General features: G+C 59.0%; 1 protein-coding gene across 2 annotated transcripts; it reads left to right on the forward strand.

Annotated features, from left to right (window-relative positions):
- The first annotated feature begins 2776 nt into the window (after positions 1-2776).
- On the forward strand, positions 2777-7701 carry SLC39A3 (solute carrier family 39 member 3). 2 transcript variants are annotated; one of them, XM_082835771.1, is made up of 3 exons: positions 2777-2887; positions 3619-3957; positions 6815-7701. In XM_082835771.1, exons 2-3 carry the CDS (start codon positions 3748-3750, stop codon positions 7547-7549), a joined length of 945 nt encoding a protein of 314 aa, XP_082691897.1. In that variant the 5' UTR covers positions 2777-2887; positions 3619-3747; the 3' UTR covers positions 7550-7701. The 2 variants fall into 2 exon arrangements, with proteins under 2 accessions (XP_082691897.1, XP_082691898.1); XM_082835772.1 differs by lacking the exon at positions 2777-2887 and having other exon boundaries at positions 3566-3957.
- The last annotated feature ends 9380 nt before the right edge of the window (positions 7702-17081 follow it).

The following is a 17081-nucleotide window of genomic DNA, read 5'->3' on the forward strand; positions in this document are numbered from 1 at the left end:
CATTGGCAGGATTTACTTCCTTGTAGGCTCTTGTGCCAAGGTCTTAGCTGTTGGCTGGAGGTCACCCTCACTTTCTTGCAGTGTGGGCATCTTCAGCATCTCAGCTTGCTTTATCAAAGCACGAAAGCAAAAAGGCAATAGAGAGAGTTGTCTAGGAAGACAGAAGTCAGTCTTCTGAAACCTAATCATGGAAATTATATCCTATCACTTGACAATATCCTATTTGTTGGAATCAAGTCGCTGGGTGCAGCCCAGGCTTAAGCAGAGGGGATTATACGAGGACATGAATCCTAAGATGTTGGGATCATTTGGAACCATCTTAGAAGTCTGCCTAATAATATGCTATTATTTCATTAATACTTGTCTCTCCCACTAGACTGTGAACTGTGAGGGCATGGGCTTTTTCACTCCATTTTATTAAAATTTTCAAAAATTGTGATGAGATATACATAACATTAAATTTACCATTTTAACCATTTTTAAGTGTACAGTTCAGTGGCATTAAGTACATTCACATTGTTGTGCAACCATCCCCATCACCCATCTCCAGAACTTTCTCATCTTCCCAAACTGAAACTCTGTCCCCAGGAAACACTGACTCCCCAGCCCCTCCCCCGGCCCCTGGCCCCCACCATCTACTTTCTGTCTCTATGGATTTGACTAATCTAGGGACCTCTTATGAGTGCGATTACACAGTATTTATCCTTTTGTGACTGTCTTATTTCACTTAGCCTGATGCCTTCCAGGTTCATCCATATTGTAGCATTCTCCACTTTATTCTTAGCAACTTTCCCTATGCCTGGCTCATGGTAGGCTGACAATAAGATTTTGGTTAACAGATGAATACAGTCCTCTCTTTCATAAGTCTGGTTGCTTTTTTTTTTTTTTTTCTTTTGCGGTACGCGGGCCTCTCACTGTTGTAGCCTCTCCCGTTGCGGAGCACAGGCTCCGGACGCGCAGGCTCAGCGGCCATGGCTCACGGGCCCAGCCGCTCCGCGGCATGCGGGATCTTCCCGGATCGGGGCACGAACCCGTGTCCCCTGCATCGGCAGGCGGACTCTCAACCACTGCGTCACCAGGGAAGCCCAGTCTGGTTGCTTTTATGGGGCAGTGGATCAACCCATTAAAAAAAAAAGTCTCCTTCTCCTCACCTAAAAAATATCCATTTGACCCAGCAATTCCACTCCTGGATACACATCCTTAAAAAACCTAAAATAGCAATCCACCACCCAGCACTCTTTTTTTAAAAAAATATATTTTAATTTTATTGGAGTATAGTTGATTTACAATGTTGTGTTTATTTCAGGTGTACAGCAAAGTGATTCAGTTATACATATACATATATTCATTCTTTTTAAGATTCTTTTCTCATATAGGTTATCACAGAATATTGAGTAGAGTTCCCTGTGCTATACAGTAGGTCCTTATTGGTTATCTATCTTATGTATAGTAGTGTGTGTGTGTTCATCCCAAGCCACCTCCCAGCACTCTGATAACCCTTACTGGGCTCTATTATTCCGGAGCGCTTGTCACCTTCTGACATAATTTTATTACTTATTATGTTTGTCGATTATTTTCTGTCTTCTCCTAGCACGTAAGCTCCAAAAGAGGAGAGATCCTTGTTTTGTTGACAGATGTTCTCCTAGAAAAGGTCCTGGTACATAGGAGGCAGAGATGTTGAACGGATAAATCTGCATCTTAAACCGACGGGAAGGGCATCAGCAGCGAGGACGCTCCGAGAGAGGCAGTCACCCGTAGCAAATCGTTTTCTGACAATGGCCAAACCTCGATCCGAACGGGATTCAGCACCAGGAACCCCTGGACAGCTCTGGAAGCCAGACGCTGGCGGAACCATTCCCCTAGGGTCGGAGTTTCCCACCGGAGCCGCCCGGTGGCTGTACCCGCCGCTCAGTGGGAGGAAACTACTTTCCCTTGCCGGTAGGAGAGGTGGAGTCGCGGAGTGAGTGGCAGCCGTAACAGCCAATGGAATGGAGACGTTGGCCCGCTGAGCTTGGGGCGGCCAATGGGCAGGGGCGTGGGTGGGGCGTGGGCAGCTGCGCGCCGAGCCGGGACTAGACCGGGAACGCTGCAGTGGGGTCGACACGGCGCGGCGGTTGAGCGGTGGGCGGCTCCGGCGGGCGGGCGAGGACCCGGCGGAGGTACGTGTGGGCCGGGGCGGGACTGAGGGCCGGGGCGGCCCGGGGCCTGGCGGGCTCTGCCGCCCGTAAGCCGAGGCCCCGCCTTTACTGGCGATCTGTGTGATTTGCGTCCGGCTCCCCCGGTGGAGCGCGACTTGTCCCCTCTCGAGCGGGGCGCCCAGTGCAGCGCGGGACACACAGAAGGCGCTCAATAAGTGCTGAGTGAAAGGATGAATGAATGAACCCGTCCCCGCTGCCCAGCCCCATCAGCCCCCGGTTTGAGGGCGTCCAGGTCACCCTCACCCCCACGCCACAGACTGGGGCATCCCGACGCTCGGCAGATATTTATTGGGCGCCTACTGTACCTGGCTCTGGGCTGAGGAAGACACACTCCCTGCTCCCGTGGCAGTCTCAGCCCAGGGCGAGTGATGACATTAAGAGACTTTAAATTATGTAGTTCCCTGTAGCACCAATGATGCCAGGGGACGGGATAGGAGACCCCTCTCCACTGGTGGCATCTGAGCTGACATGGGGACGCGGGCAGTGAGAACTGGGAGGTTGGGGAGAAAGCCTAAGGACAGGGGAGCAGCCGCAGTCCCTCATTCTAATGGGAACATTTTCGGGTCTATCTAGGGCGAGATCTGCTTTCCTTTGGCTCATTGAGTCCCCGTAAAGAGGTCCACATGCTTCAGCTCATCCGTTTGTTCAGCCAGCGGTTACTGAGCATCTGTTCTGCGCCAGGCCTTGCGGTGGGTACAAGGGATGCCATTTAGGGCAGGGGGAGGCCCTCCTGAGGGCCTGAAAGACAAGCATCATTGGAAGGTCAGGGGAGAGAGGTGGTCCAGGCCAAGAGAACAACCGGTGCAAAGGCCCTGAGGCGGAAACGGGCTTGCCACCGTCAGGGACCACAAAGGCCAGTGAGGTGAGGTGGAGCCCGAGCTGATGGTGCAGAGCCTTTGCCTCAGGGTAAAGTCTTTGGATTTTATGTAAGGGCAGTGGGACCCAGAACATTCTGCAACAATGGAAATGTTCTCTGTCTGTGCTGTCCAGTACGGCAGCTGCTAGACTCAAGTGGCTATGGAACACTTGAAATGTGGGTAGCGCAACTGAGGAAATGAATTCTACATTTTCTATAATTTTTTTTTAATTAAAATAAATTTTTTTGGCCGTGCCACATAACAGGATCTTAGTTCCCCAACCAGGGATCGCACCTGTGCCCCCCGCAGTGGAAGCGTGGAGTCCTAACCACTGGACCGCCAGGGAATTGCCTACATTTTATTTAATTTTAATTAACTTACACACACACACTCGGCTAGCGACTGCTGTGTTGGACAGTGCAGCCGTGGAGAATTTTCTGCAGGAGACAGGGACGTGTGCTAGGCCTGGAATGGGGTGAAGTACTGGGGGTGATGGGCTTGGTTGCTTTAGCTGGTCAGATAACCAATCCAATAGCTGACGCGGTTGCCCCTGACATTCACAGTGGCTGGACTGAGGCATGAGCCCCCGGCTGCCTGGCTGGGCCCCGTAGCGCTTCGTGAGAGGGGAGTGTGCGCCCACACATGGTTTGGCCCTGCAGTGACCGGTGACCGGAGCAGCCCGGGCCGCCGCCATGGTGAAGTTGTTGGTAGCCAAAATCCTTTGCATGGTGGGCGTGTTCTTCTTCATGCTGCTGGGCTCCCTGCTCCCCGTGAAGATCATCGAGACGGATTTTGAGAAGGCCCATCGTTCGAAAAAGATCCTCTCACTCTGCAACACCTTTGGAGGCGGGGTCTTTCTGGCCACGTGCTTCAATGCTTTACTGCCAGCCGTGAGGGAAAAGGTAAGGCTCCCTGGGGTGGCAGCAGCAGCCCTTGGCACCTTATGGCCAGTCGTCTCTGGTGCCTTTTGTTTTTTCTTTCCTTTTTTTTTTTTTATAATTGAGATATAGTTGTGTTTTTGTTTTTTTTGGCTGTGCTGCGTGGCTTGGAGGATCTTAGTTCTCTGACCACAGACTGAACCTGGGCCCTCAGCAGTGAAAGCACAGAGTCCTAACCACTGGACAGCCAAGGAATTCCCTAATTGAGATATAGTTGATGTACAATATTGTATAAGTTACAGGTGTGCAACATAGTGATTCACAATTTTTTAAGGTTATACTCCATTTATAGTTATTATAAACTATTGGCTATATTTCCTGTGCTGTACAGTATATCATTGTAGCTTATTTATTTTGCACATAATAGTTTGTACTTCTTAATCCCTTACCCCTATCTTGCCCCTCCCCATCTCTGGTGCTTTTCAACCCTGGTACCAAGGTCGGGGCCTTGACACTATAAGGGTGATGGGAAGTAGAAAATGAATTTGCTGTGTGACCATAAGTTGGTTGCGTCTCTTCTCTGGGTCTTATCTGGTAAACAAGGGGTCTGAACTAGACCTAGGGTTCCCGGCTGGTGGGCTCATCAGCCATTACCTGACCAGACCACCTGCCCCAGACACATGCACTTTGTCCTGAAGCTGGCAACTGTGGCCTCTCTTCAACTCCTGTATCAGTTAGCTACTCCTGTGTAACAAATTATAACAAACTTAGCATCTTAAAACAACACGTGTTTATTCCTACACAGTTTCTGTGGGTCAGCAGTCTGGGCACCACTTGACTGGGTCCTCTGCTGCCGGCTCTCATGAGGCTGCAATCAAGGTATCCGGTGGGCTGTGGTCTCATCTCAAGGTTTGACTGGGGATGGATTGGCCTCTGAGCCCGTGTGATTGTAAGGCGGGTTCAGTTCCTTCCTGGCTGTCAGACTGAGGGCCCAGTGTCTCCCTGGCTGTTGGTTGGGAGCCACCCTCAGTCCCTGGCCACACTGTGCCATTTGCTTTATCCACAAGCCCCATCCTGTGCCTGGACCCCTGACGTTGAGGGCTGGGAGGTGTTTTATGCTGCTAAGCTTGCATTCCTCTGTTACACAGCGTGGAAAACTTGTGCACTTGGCATCAGTGAGGATGAGATCGGAGTCCTCTCTGACACCCTCTGCACCCTCCCCCCACCCCCCCACCCCCCGCCGTTTCCCACATTCCCGCAGTGCCACCCCTCAGGCCTGGACTGCTGCAATGACCTTGCCCTTCCCCATCCCCCTTCAGTGCTCGGGGCCCTCTAACAGTCCTTCCCAAACCACTCCTGGGCCGCGCCCCTGCCCCAGACTCCCCACGCCTCAGTGAGTCAGGCCCCTCCTCCTGGCCACCTGCCAGCCTCAGCCAGAGTGTCTGCCTCACAGTCTGGTGTGGCTGCCACTCACCATTCTGGCTGGTCAGGTTTCAGTGAATTGAAGTCAAACACACTTCAACGTGCCAGTCCTCAGCCGCACCAGCCACATTTCAAGTCCTCGTGGGCCACGCGAGGCTAGCGGCTTCCATATCAGACAGCACAGATAGAGGACATTTCCACCATCCGGAACGTTCTATGGGACAGCGCTGACTCGAGGATCTGACGAGGATGGCTGGATGTGCCGGCGAGCCTCATGCTCGTTCTCAGCATGTTCACCCAGTGGGGTGGAGTGGTGGGGGGCTCTGGAAACAGCCTCCGGGTTGTGTGGAAGCCAGCCCCGTGCAGGCATCAGGGCCAGAAGCCCTGGCTGATATCCCAGTCTGGAGGCCAGAAGTCCGAGACCAAGGTGTCGGTGGGCTGGGTCCTCCGGCCGTGAGAGAGGTCTATCCCGTGTCCCTCCCAGCTTGTGCGGATCGTCTGCGGTCCTTGGTCCCTTACCTTGTGGCTCCATCACCCCAGCTCTGCCTCTGTTGTCACATGGCCTCTCCCTGTGTGTCTGAGTGAGTTTCCTGGGGTGGCCATAACAGAAGACCAGAGACGGGGGGCTTAAACAGCAGACACTTATTCTCTCCCAGGGCTGGAGGCTGCAAGTCTGAGACCAAGGTGCTGGCAGGGTTTGGTCCTCCTGAGGCCTCTCTCCTTGCTTTGTAGATGGCCACCTCTTGCTGTCTCTTCAGATGATGGCTCTTCCTCTTCCTGTAAGGACAGCAGTCCTAGTGGATTAAGTCCACCCTCACAGCCTCCTTTTAACTGAATCACCTGTTTAAAAACCCTATCTCCAAGTATGGTTAGTTTTGAGGCACTAGGGGTTGGGAGACTTTTATATAGAAATTTCCTTTTGTTGGGGAGACACAATTCAGCCCATCACACCTCAGTTATATCTGCAAAGACCCTTCTGACAAATAAGGTCACATTCTGAGATTCCTGGTGGACATATCTTTTAGGGGTCATGATGCAGCCCACTACACTCTTTTTAAATTGGTTGACATAGTGGACATGACGTGAGGCCTAGTCCCTTTCTAATAGAGTTTTTATTTTTAAATATTTATTTATTTATTGACTGTGCTGGGTCTTAGTTGCGGCATGCAGACTTCTTAGTTGTGGCGTGCATGTGGGATCTAGTTCCTCGACTAGGGATTGAACCCAGGCCCCCTGCATTGGGAGCGCAGTCTTACCCACTGGACCACCAGGGAAGTCCCTTTATTTTTAAATCCGTCAAGGATGAGCCACCACCCCTCTTTAAGACCTGTATGATTTGGGTCTTTCTGCTACTTGAAAGGTGACGTCTGAAGAACCTGTTGCGTGGGCAGCGGGGTCTCGGCGGTCGCGCCTCTGAACCTCTGCCCGTCTTTTCCCCCTCTCGCGCCCTCTGCCCCAGCTCCAGAAAGTCCTGAGTCTTGGGCACATCAGCACCGACTACCCGCTGGCTGAGACCATCATGCTGCTGGGCTTCTTCATGACCGTCTTCCTGGAGCAGCTTGTCCTGACCTTCCGCAAGGAGAGGCCGGCCTTTATCGACCTGGAGACGTTCAACGCCAGCTCGGACGTGGGCAGCGACTCAGAGTACGAGAGCCCCTTCATGGGTGGCTCGCGGGGCCACGCGCTCTATGGGGAGCCCCACATGCACAGCCACGGGCTGAGCGTCCAGGAGCTGTCGCGCTCCAGCCCGTTGCGGCTCCTCAGCCTGGTGTTCGCCCTGTCGGCCCACTCGGTCTTCGAGGGCCTGGCCCTGGGCCTGCAGGAGGAGGGGGAGAAGGTGGTGAGCCTGTTCTTGGGGGTGGCCATCCACGAGACGCTGGTGGCCGTGGCCCTGGGCATCAGCATGGCCAGGAGCGCCATGACCCTGAGGGACGCTGCCAAGCTGGCCGTCACCGTGAGCGCCATGATCCCCCTGGGCATCAGCCTCGGCCTGGGCATCGAGAGTGCCCAGGGCGTGCCCAGCAGCGTGGCCTCCGTGGTGCTGCAGGGCCTGGCAGGCGGTACGTTCCTCTTCGTCACTTTCTTTGAGATCCTGGCCAAGGAGCTGGAGGAGAAGAGCGACCGGCTGCTCAAGGTCCTCTTCCTGGTGCTGGGCTACGCCGTCCTGGCGGGCATGGTCTTCCTCAAGTGGTGACCATCCCGCGCCGGGTGCCCGCCCTGCCCCCACCCAGCTGGAGCCTCGCCTCCCCCGAGGGTCCGAGCTCAGCCCCCGGGCTGCGCCTGCGCACAGAGGGGCCGCCCGGGACTGCACTGAGCCCCAGATCCTACACCCTGAGCCTTGGGGCACCGCTACTACTTTTACAAATTCTTCTCTTAAAAGTATTCACCAAACCTGTGTGGCCATGTCATCCGTGGGCGTGGGGGTCTGGTGACTCGCAGGGGAGGTGGCCCCGGGGGTCCAGGTGGGGTCAGACGCAGACCCTCCCCACCCCTAAACACCGCTGGCTGTAGACGAGTGCGGGAGAGGCCAGCCTCTGTCCTCCGCAGCCATGGCTACAGTGCCATCGCCGTAGCCACCCCCCACGCCTTCCCTGGGGCCCTGCAGCACGTGGCGGGCCTGTCCCCAGGGTGAGCAGAGGGTCCAGTCGCTGTCACGTGATGCCCTGAGGGGTTTCTGAAAGGAGTCCGCCAGCCAGGAGCCTCTGGCCAGGAGCCTCCGGTTCGTTCGTGGTTAGTGGGGGTGATGGGGCTATGATTCCTGCCACCTGAGGCTGTGCTTCTGGGGAGACGGAGGTTCCAGGGATCTCGGAGCCGCCCTCTTCTTCCCTGCTTTCTGGTGCGGCCGCCCTGCCCGGAGAGGTTGCTTTCCAGGGGCTGGGGTTCCAGGCCGGGCTGAGCTGCTCGGCTCCCCGAGGCCACAGAGCCCCAGGGCTGCAGAGAGTGCGGGCAGGCCTGGGGCAGCTTGGCCACAGGGTCTCCAGAGCAAGACGACTCCCGCAGGCCAGGGTCAAGGGCCATGTGACTCAGCTCCCCCAGGCCAGACACGAAGCTAGGACCCCCCTCGGGGAGCGCAGGAGCCTAACAGCCCCGTGGGGCTGGCCCGAACCCTCCCCTCCGTGGCAGCAAGCTCTGTTAGTGTAGTCCTGGCAACCGTCTCCTGCTCGGGGCTGAGCCAGGGCTGAGGGCCCTTCCGGGGGGACTTGACTGTGTCTGCCCCCAAGCCTGGAGGCGCGGCCTTGGCTTCCGCAGCCCATCCCATTACTTATACCCTTCCTGTCTTCTCACTTGTCCACTCGGCCATGGGGCCCAGGCTCCTTCCTAGCACCTCTGATTGCCTTCCTCTCACTCGCGGTTGCTGCCCAGACCCACACTGGGGAGACTGGCTGTGGCAGTGGGGCTGTCAAAGCTTCCCGGCGAGGACGGGCCCCTCTGCCCTGTGGCCCTGGGCGCGGTGGGGCCTCCAGCCCGTCACTCCAGCCCGGTGGGGTTCCAGGAGCCGCTACTTGCTTGTCCCAAGGGGCGTCCCAGGCGCTGGCCTGCTGCCACCTGCCCGGCTCCGCGGGCAGGAGAGCACACAACCTCTGCCACGGCCCCAACCTCATTCGGTGTCGACATGGGTCTCAGGGGGCAGGGCCGTGTGTCCAAGGCCCCCCACCTCCACTCTGTTGGAAGTATTGGGCCCGTCTCCAGGCACTTCTGTCTGGCTTTTGCCAGGACCCACGTCTGAACCCCGCATGGCCTGACCCTGTCCCCATGCTGGGAAAGTGACCCCTGTGGGCATGGGACCATCACCTCCACCTTGTCCTAAACCCACCCTTGCTGGCGACCCTTGCCCCTACTTCACTCCACCTTTGCCCCGGGTGGGCGAGATGTCACGGAGTGGCCAGATTCCAGAGCCTGCCTTTAGAAGGGTGTGGCCCGTGGGACGGGGCTGGGCAGGGTCCCCCAGGGGCCCCGTCCCCCTGAATCCAGTAGGAAGCCCCCCCGTGGGTGCAGAGCAGCCTGCTCCAGGCTTCCCCCACTCCATACTCCTTCCCCTCCGTTAGCTAAAGCACACGCACAGCAGGGGCCCCGCCCTCCCGCCAGCCATCAGCTTCCTGGGATGCCTGGGGACACCACAAGCCTCTCCACCCATCAGTTGCATTTCCCCTTCCCTTCCCTGCACTGGAGGCTTCAGGGTCCTATCATCCCCCCTCACTCTAAGCCAGCTTCCAGACCACGAAGGGCGCTGCCACACCAGTGAGGGGGGAAACCCCGGGGCGCCCCACCCGTCCCTCAGACACCGCCACCCCGGTCCCCGGCATCCTCGGATCCCCAGCCCGCCCAGCCTCTGTCTGCCAGGCTCTGGCCTCTCTCTGTGGTCCTGCCAGACCCAGCAAAACTGCTTCCAGGTCCCCCAGGGATGGTGGGACCCCAAGAAGTTTGGGGGGAGCTGTGTGTCGTAGGAGAGGACCCAGGCTGCCCCGCCAGCACCCCCAACGCCACCCCTCCCGTCTGCTGTGGTTGGAGGGGCCAGGGTCAGCCCTGGGGTCTGCCTCCTGGGGCCACAGGGATGATGGTGTCACTTGGTCATTTCCGGTCAGCTTTCCCTGCTTTGGCCAAGGATCAAAGTTGAAAGCTGAGGTAAGAAGAAAAATGGTCGTCCCATCTGATGGGGGCCCCGGAGAGGCCGACCTCACTCCTGAGGTCCTCCGGCTCATGGTGGCCGTGTCCAGCCTAGACCAGGGTCTTCTCGTCTAGGCCAGCTCAGTGGCTCCATCTCCCCCACACCCGCTCTGACACGACAGGTGCCGTGTGGTGACAGCTCTGGCTGAAGAAGCCTGTGGGTTGGTCACCCACCACCTGGGGCCCTGGACCAGCCCTGACATGGAACTGGACGTTGGCCACGAAAGCCTTCATCTCTGTGCAACTTTGCGCCATCTAGGACGTGTCGCTTTGGGATCTGTGTGCGTGTCTCACGGAGGAGAGGGGGCACACGCCTGCTAATGACCTGTGTATTGCTTGGTGTCAACCAGGCACAGCCACCTTCACTTGGACACGAGCGTTCCCAAGTAGCACAAACGCCTTTCTGTTTAAAGAAACAAAACTCCCAGCACAAAACGCCACCTTTATCTGGATGTGCCTGGCTGGGTCAAGGCCACCCCTAGCCGCTTGGCTGCGACCAGGCAGGCTCCTGGCAGCACGATTATGGGCGCCCAACGCGGGGGCTCAGCAAGCAGGAGGGTTGAGCCAGGACTCAGCTCTGGTCCTCGGTACAGCGTCACCCTCACCGGCCCCGCCGCCCCCGAGCCGAGTGCAGTCGGGGCTCCCAGTGCCAGCCACAGCTGGATGCAGTCAGCCGGGTCCCCCTCCATGATCTGGAGACAAAAGAGTAGAAAGTTAGGAGGCGGGACCCAGGACTCGCAGATTGAATCAAGCGTAATAACAGTGTCGCGGCTTCTGTTGTCTGCTGTTTGCGTTTCTGGTGGAGAAGTTATTAGTGTGGAGCCGGGGAGGGGGTCGCCGGTTCCCAGCCAGTCTACATCTTCTGGGCCCTGAAACACAGGCATCGGACGGGATGCTGTGTCCTTGCACACGGCGCCTCCAGGCCTGCCCTGACCACCAGCTCTGGACCCTCAGCCTTGCCAGGAAGAGAGGGTCATGCAGCCCAAATGTCCCAGCCTGTGTCCACCCTGAGCTGTCTGTCAGCTTTGGTACAGAGCCAGTGACCGACCCACCTGACCTTTTGAGAGCCTCCTAGAGGCTGGGACTGGGCTGGGACTCCTGAGGGCAGAAGGGGGCTGCTGCAGGGCTTGGGGTGGTTCTGGGAAGACCCTAGAATTCTTCTCCTGGCTGTCAGTTGGCTGAGGCCAGATTGGGCTGCAGAAGGGAGACCCCATCCCTCCCCGACCCTGACACCCTCCAGGCCTCTGCAGCTCCTGGGGCAAGAAAAGCTGACCTGGCAGACCGCAGTGTTCTCGCCGAGGGCCCAAGTGATTGCTGTGTGCCCAGCCTGGCAGGAGAGAGCCGGGATGGGCAGGTGGGCCGTTTAGAGCCCCCCCCCCCCGTCTCAGTGCCTGGGAGGCACAGCTGAGGTGCTGCGTTTAAAGCAAAGGAAAAGGCCGCCACGGTTCACATGCCCTCTCCTTTGAGGGACCAGCTGGGCCTCCTGCTGAGCTAGTCTTGGCTGGGGCAGGGCCAGAGATTTTTCATTTCTTTCTCTGTTCTTTTTCTTTCGGCTGCGCCGCACAGCTTGTGGGATCTTAGTTCCTCCACCAGGGATCGAACCTGGGTCCATAGCAGTGAAAGCCGGCGTCCTAACCACTGGACCGCCAGGGAATTCCCAGATTTTGCATTTCTACCAAGCTCCCAGGGGATGCTGGTGTGGGGAAACGTTTGAGGTCCATTGCCTTACCCCAGGGTCCCCCCAGCACTGCTGACGTGGGGCTGGGTCATCCTCTGGGGGGCCGTCCTGGATGCCCTGGGGTGTGGAGCAGCCTCCCTGGCCCCACCCACTCAATGCCAAGAGCCCACCCTGGTCATGGCAACCACAAATGTCCCCAGACATCGCCCAGGGTCCCCTGGGGGCAGAATCACCCCCAGGGGAGACCCACTGTCCTAGAACCTAAGGCAGCTCACATTCTAGCAAGGGAGACAGATGATAGATGGACACAAAATGTGATAAGTGCCCTGAAGATAAGCAAGGTGGAGGGAGAGCCACGAAGGGAGACAAAGACTAATTTAGCAGTGTGGTCAGCGGGGAGTCTCTGAGGGCCTCACTGGAGTCAGAAGATGGGTGAAGAGCTTTTCTGGCAGAGGGAGTGGCCTGTGCAAAGGCCCTGAGGTCTCCCTGCATGTCATGGTCCTTTTCTCTGACTGATCAAAGCTGTCCGGCTCTCTGTTAAAGGATGCAAGTGTGGCAGGGGTTCATCCTGCTGATGGCTTAGGCTCCAATGACCCCGCTCCTTGGAGGTGTTGATGACAACACAGCCCCGTATGTGCAAGAGCCCCTCAGGCCACTCCCAGGGGCTAGGCAGGTGGCTTCAGTGAAGGACCAGCATCTTCCACCAGGGGCTGGGGTCCAGCTCCCACAGGAGCTGGTGGGCAGAATTTGGGCTCGAGACACCAGCCCATTCATTTTTTAAGGCAAACTGTGTTTTGACAAATGACCTTCTTATTTTTAAATGTTGACACCAAAGTTAAAAACAAATAAAAACCTCTGTGGGCCAAGCAGCATCGGTGAGAGGCCGTGGCGCCCAGCCTCAGCTTCGCCCACGTAATTGCATTAATCCCGGGAGCACAGAAAGAACAGAGCATGAGACCCAGCCACCTTCCTCCCTGAACGGTGGGTCTGGAGAGCGGCCCCCACCCGGAGCAGCTGGCAGGAGGCCCATAGGCTGCAAGGCCAGGCGAGGAGCAGGGACCTCTCAGGTGAGTTGTTGTCCCTTTACATTTGAGAGGACTTCTGCAGATCAAGGACAGCCAAAGTCCAGGTGTGCGTCCCTGGGCCAGGCCCCCAGACAGCCTGGGACAGCAGAAAGGCTGGCTGTGGCTTCAGAACCTGATGGACCCGAGCTCCAGCCCCAGCCCGGTCTCTTCCCAGCTGGGCCACCCCAGGGGAGCCGATCCCGTTCTCTGAGCTGATAAAACCCAACCGTCTCTTGCACTGGTGCATGAAGGCCAGGGCTCTCCCGGCCGGCCACGGGAAAGGGGGCACTGCCGTCCTAGTTTGGGGTGCTCGGGTGGGCGTTGAGCCCCGTGCCTGGGAGAGCGAGGGGGAGACTCTGGGGCCTGTCCTCTCCTGGCTCATCCGGCCCGGAGCCTGGCCTGGGAGCTATAAGTAGCAGCTGCAGAGTGCAGCGTGCCCACACTCCTAGGCATGAGTCAGCCTGCCCCCGCCTGGGCTGGTGCCCGGAGGAGCAGAGGGCCAGCCCAAGGCTGGAGGCCCGGCCCAGTGCCCCTGGTCACTCAGAGACGGAAGCAGGCAGGCAGTCGGAGCGGGAGGGAGCAGGGCTGTCATCTCTGAGCTCCTGTGTGCCCAACAGCCCCAGGAGGGTGGACGTCATGCCCGATAGATCGCTCCCAGCAACGCTGGGAGGCAAGACAATGGCGATCCTCATTCACAGATGGGGAGACTGAGGCTCAGAGGAGCGCTTGGCCGGGACGTGGAGATCCACAGGGCTGTCTCCATCGCTGGCTGAGAGCACTTGGAGATGTGGGGCTGGGGTCGGGCCACCCTCTGTGGTGCCCCACATGGCCTAGGACAGGGCAGGAGTGGGGTGTGTCCGGGGAACAGCTCCAGGCAGCCGGGGTTGGATGGGGAACCGGAGGGGAGCTTGGGTCAGGTCGGGAGCAGCTCGAACGCCAGGCTGAGAAGCTGGACCTTGACCCGGAAGTGAAGGAAGCCAGGGGCGGCATGAGAGCAGGGGAGTCTGTGCGGTGAAGGCCAGGGTAGAAGGAGGGCTGGAGGGGGCTGTCCTGGGAGGCCAGGAAGGAGGCGGGTGGGATGGTCCAGGTGCTAGAGGCCGGGAGGTGCAGTGGAGGGGCTGAATCAGGGAGAAATGGGGCCCTTCAAGCCCCCAAAGCAGGACGAACCTCAGAGGCCCGGCCTCTGGGGGAGCCAGATGGTCTTGGGGGCAGTGCCCACCTCTCCAAGGGAGCAGGAAGGGTCTGGCTCAGCCAGAGCCACAGACATGTTGGGTCAGCAAAAATCAAGGAGCCAAGAGCCAGAGGAGCCCTTGGGCTCCAGCCGACCATCTGCTCACACACCTCATGATGGGGAGCTCATCACCCTACAAAGAGCCTCTTTCACCCTCCGACTGCTCTGACCCCAGAAGGTCCCTCCTTGTGGGACCCTTAGTGTCAGCCTATCCATCGAGGGGTGCCTGCTTCTAACAGGCTTGGGCCCTGGGGTGTTCTCACACCCACCCCTGCCTGGTTCAGTTGCTGTTTCCCAAAGCCCAGTCTTCTCTGAGATGAGTCTCCACCCTCCCAGTCTTCAGGAGGGAGGGGTGATGGTACCCTGTTGGCTTAAACGTGGACACACAGAAGTCAACCGCACAGATGCTTCCCAAAGGCAAACGTTTATTCTCAGAGACAACTCCTATTTGATGAAGATAATATTTTCCTACCAGAAAACTGCAAATCCATTTCCCTTGTCTCCCTTTGTTCACCCCCAGCTTCAAAAGCAACTGTCCTCCCACCCCACCCCCGCCCCCAGCTCAAGGGCCCAAATGCCATCTCTGCCTTGGTGGCCTGCCCTTACGGGCACCCACCCAAACCAAGTCCCACCCTGCCAGGACAAATTCCCCCCCCCCCCCCCCGCCCCCGGGATGGAGACTAGTCTCCAGGTACGTCCCCACTGCCCCGAGCCCCCTTGGGCCACCTCTGCCTTCTCATACATCTATTGATTGATTGATTGATTATTCATTCCATCAATGACCTCCCCGCTGGGGGGCCCTGCCCTGGACCCTCACCCCCACCAGCCCAAGGGTGTCCCGTTCTGTTCCCCCAGGCCCCTTGTCTGCAGTTCTGTCAACTGGCCCCTTCTCTTTGCTCCTGGGTGACCTCGGCTCTGCCCCCATCTTGCCCAGCGGCCGGCTGCTGGGTGGCCCTGGGGTGCGCCAGCTTCCTCCCGGGGAAGAAGACCCCACCCCTATGGCGTCCCTGGCAGGAGCCGTTGTTCACCGGGCGGGGGTCCAGATGGGGCGGCGGTGACCTTGCCCGGGGGCGCGGGGCCGGGGGGAGGGGCGGAGCGCGGCGCCCGGCGGCGGGCGGGGACGGGCGGGGACGGGCGCGGGCGCGGCGGCGGCAGCAGCTCTGGCGTGCGGGGGGCGGCGGCGCCCGAGCGGACACGGAGAAGGCCAGCAGCAGCCGCGGCGGCGCCGCAGGGACGAGCGCCCAGGTAGGAGGCCGGGGCGGGGGACCGGGGCGCCGGGGCCCGCTGCGTCCCCCCGCGAGGCCCGCAGGTCCTCTCCCCGCGCGCCCTCCTTTGTCCGAGCCCCACCCTCCCCGGCCGCGGGGCCGGGCCCTCCACCGGACCCCCCTCCCCGGTCCGGCTGGGCCCCGGCCGGGCCGCCCTCCTCGTGCCCACCTTGGACAGCTCCCTCCCGGCATCACCCCTCCCCCGCGGTACTGACGGGCAGCCTTTCGGCCGAGCCAGCCCCTCCTCCGGCCCACAGGAGCCCCCCTGGGTCCCGCTGTCAGGGCGCCACCAGGAGGAATCGAGTGGGCCCCGAGCCCGTCTCCCCGCACCGCCGCCCCGTTCAGCTCTCCTGCTCCCTCTCCCAGCCGAGGCCCTCATCCAGGAGCCCCTCCTCTGGTGGACGGCCCTCCCCCACCACTTAGATCCTCCTCGGGCCCAGGGGAGCCCCCTCTCCTCAAACCCCTCACTGGTCACGTAGTCCCTATGTCAGACCCCCTTGGGGCAGGCAGCCCGAACCCCCAGGCCCTCCCCTGGGTGGGGCCTGCTTTCTGCACCTGAGGTCGCTCCAACCTCCCAGAGCAGTGGGCTCCGCGGACCCAGGACCTGGCAGCTTCCCCTGGCCCGGGAGCCTCAGGGTGGGCTGCCTTGCACAGGGGAAGGACCCCAGGCTGTGTAGCCAGCCGGGGCCAGGTTCAAATCCTGCTCTGCTCTGCCACCTCTCTGCTGTGACCTTGAGCCCATGCCACCCCCTTTTGCGCCTTGGTGCCCACAGGCCCCTTCCCCCAACCCCAGCCCATGGGAGGTGCAGGTGGCTTTCAGATGGCACCAGGTGGATTCCTGGCGTGGGTTTGCGGGTTATTGAATGGGGCTCCGAGTCAGGGATCCCAGGCCCCAGTGGGCCCCTCCCGGAGGACACCCCTGCTGACAGGCCTGGAGCACTGCCAGGGGGTCTGCACCCAGAGCGAGGCAAGGGCTGGGTCTGGGGTGGAAGAACGGACGGTCACCAACCACCCCAAGTCCCTCGGCCAGTTGTGGTGGTGACCCCTGGCTGCATGCTGATGAGCTCACTTCTTGGGGTGCCCACCCAGGAAAGGGTAGCGACTGCAGAGCAGGCTGGCAGCCCTGCCAGCCCCCCACCCCCAAGTGCTATGCATGTCACCAAGATGCCTAAAAACAGTCCCCCACGAGTTAGAACCGCTAAAGCTCCTACAAGTTTGCCTGGCACGTAATTTGTAAGGTACGTGTCGGCTGTTACCTTCTCCGTACGTCTTTTTCTGACAAACCTGGCACTTTTGATCACTGAGAATGTGCCTTCCCAACCCACGACCAGCTGAGTGCTTTACACCCTGGGCCTTTGTGATTGATAACCATGTCCGTCCATCTTTACTGAGGGCTCTGTGTGCCAGGCACCTGGCCAAGGGCTTTATCCAGCTTATGGCACTGCTTGTGCCAGCGGCTCCGTGGAGTGGGCACTGAGACTGCTCCCATTTCACAGATGAGAACATAGAGGCTCGGGAACATCAATTTACTTGCCCGAGTTTTCACCGCCAGGGTCTTTCACACCATTGGGTCTTGCTCCCCGCCCCACCCCCACCCCGCTCCCGCCCACCACACACACACCTGAGGGAAGTAGCATGGCCTGGGTGCAACCTTGCCATATCTTCTCTATCCCATTGTAGACCCCACCCCGTGTTATGGGACCCTCAGAGATGGCTGAGAAGGAGGCAGGGAAGGGGTCTCTGCTGTGTCTATAAGTAAGGACGCAGATGCTTGGAGACAGGCTTCCTGCCTTCCCACCCCCAGGTCACAGTTCTTCTCCCAC

The sequence above is a fragment of the Leucopleurus acutus genome (assembly GCF_964270905.1).
Source record: "Leucopleurus acutus genome assembly, chromosome: 3".
NCBI lineage: Eukaryota > Metazoa > Chordata > Mammalia > Artiodactyla > Delphinidae > Leucopleurus > Leucopleurus acutus.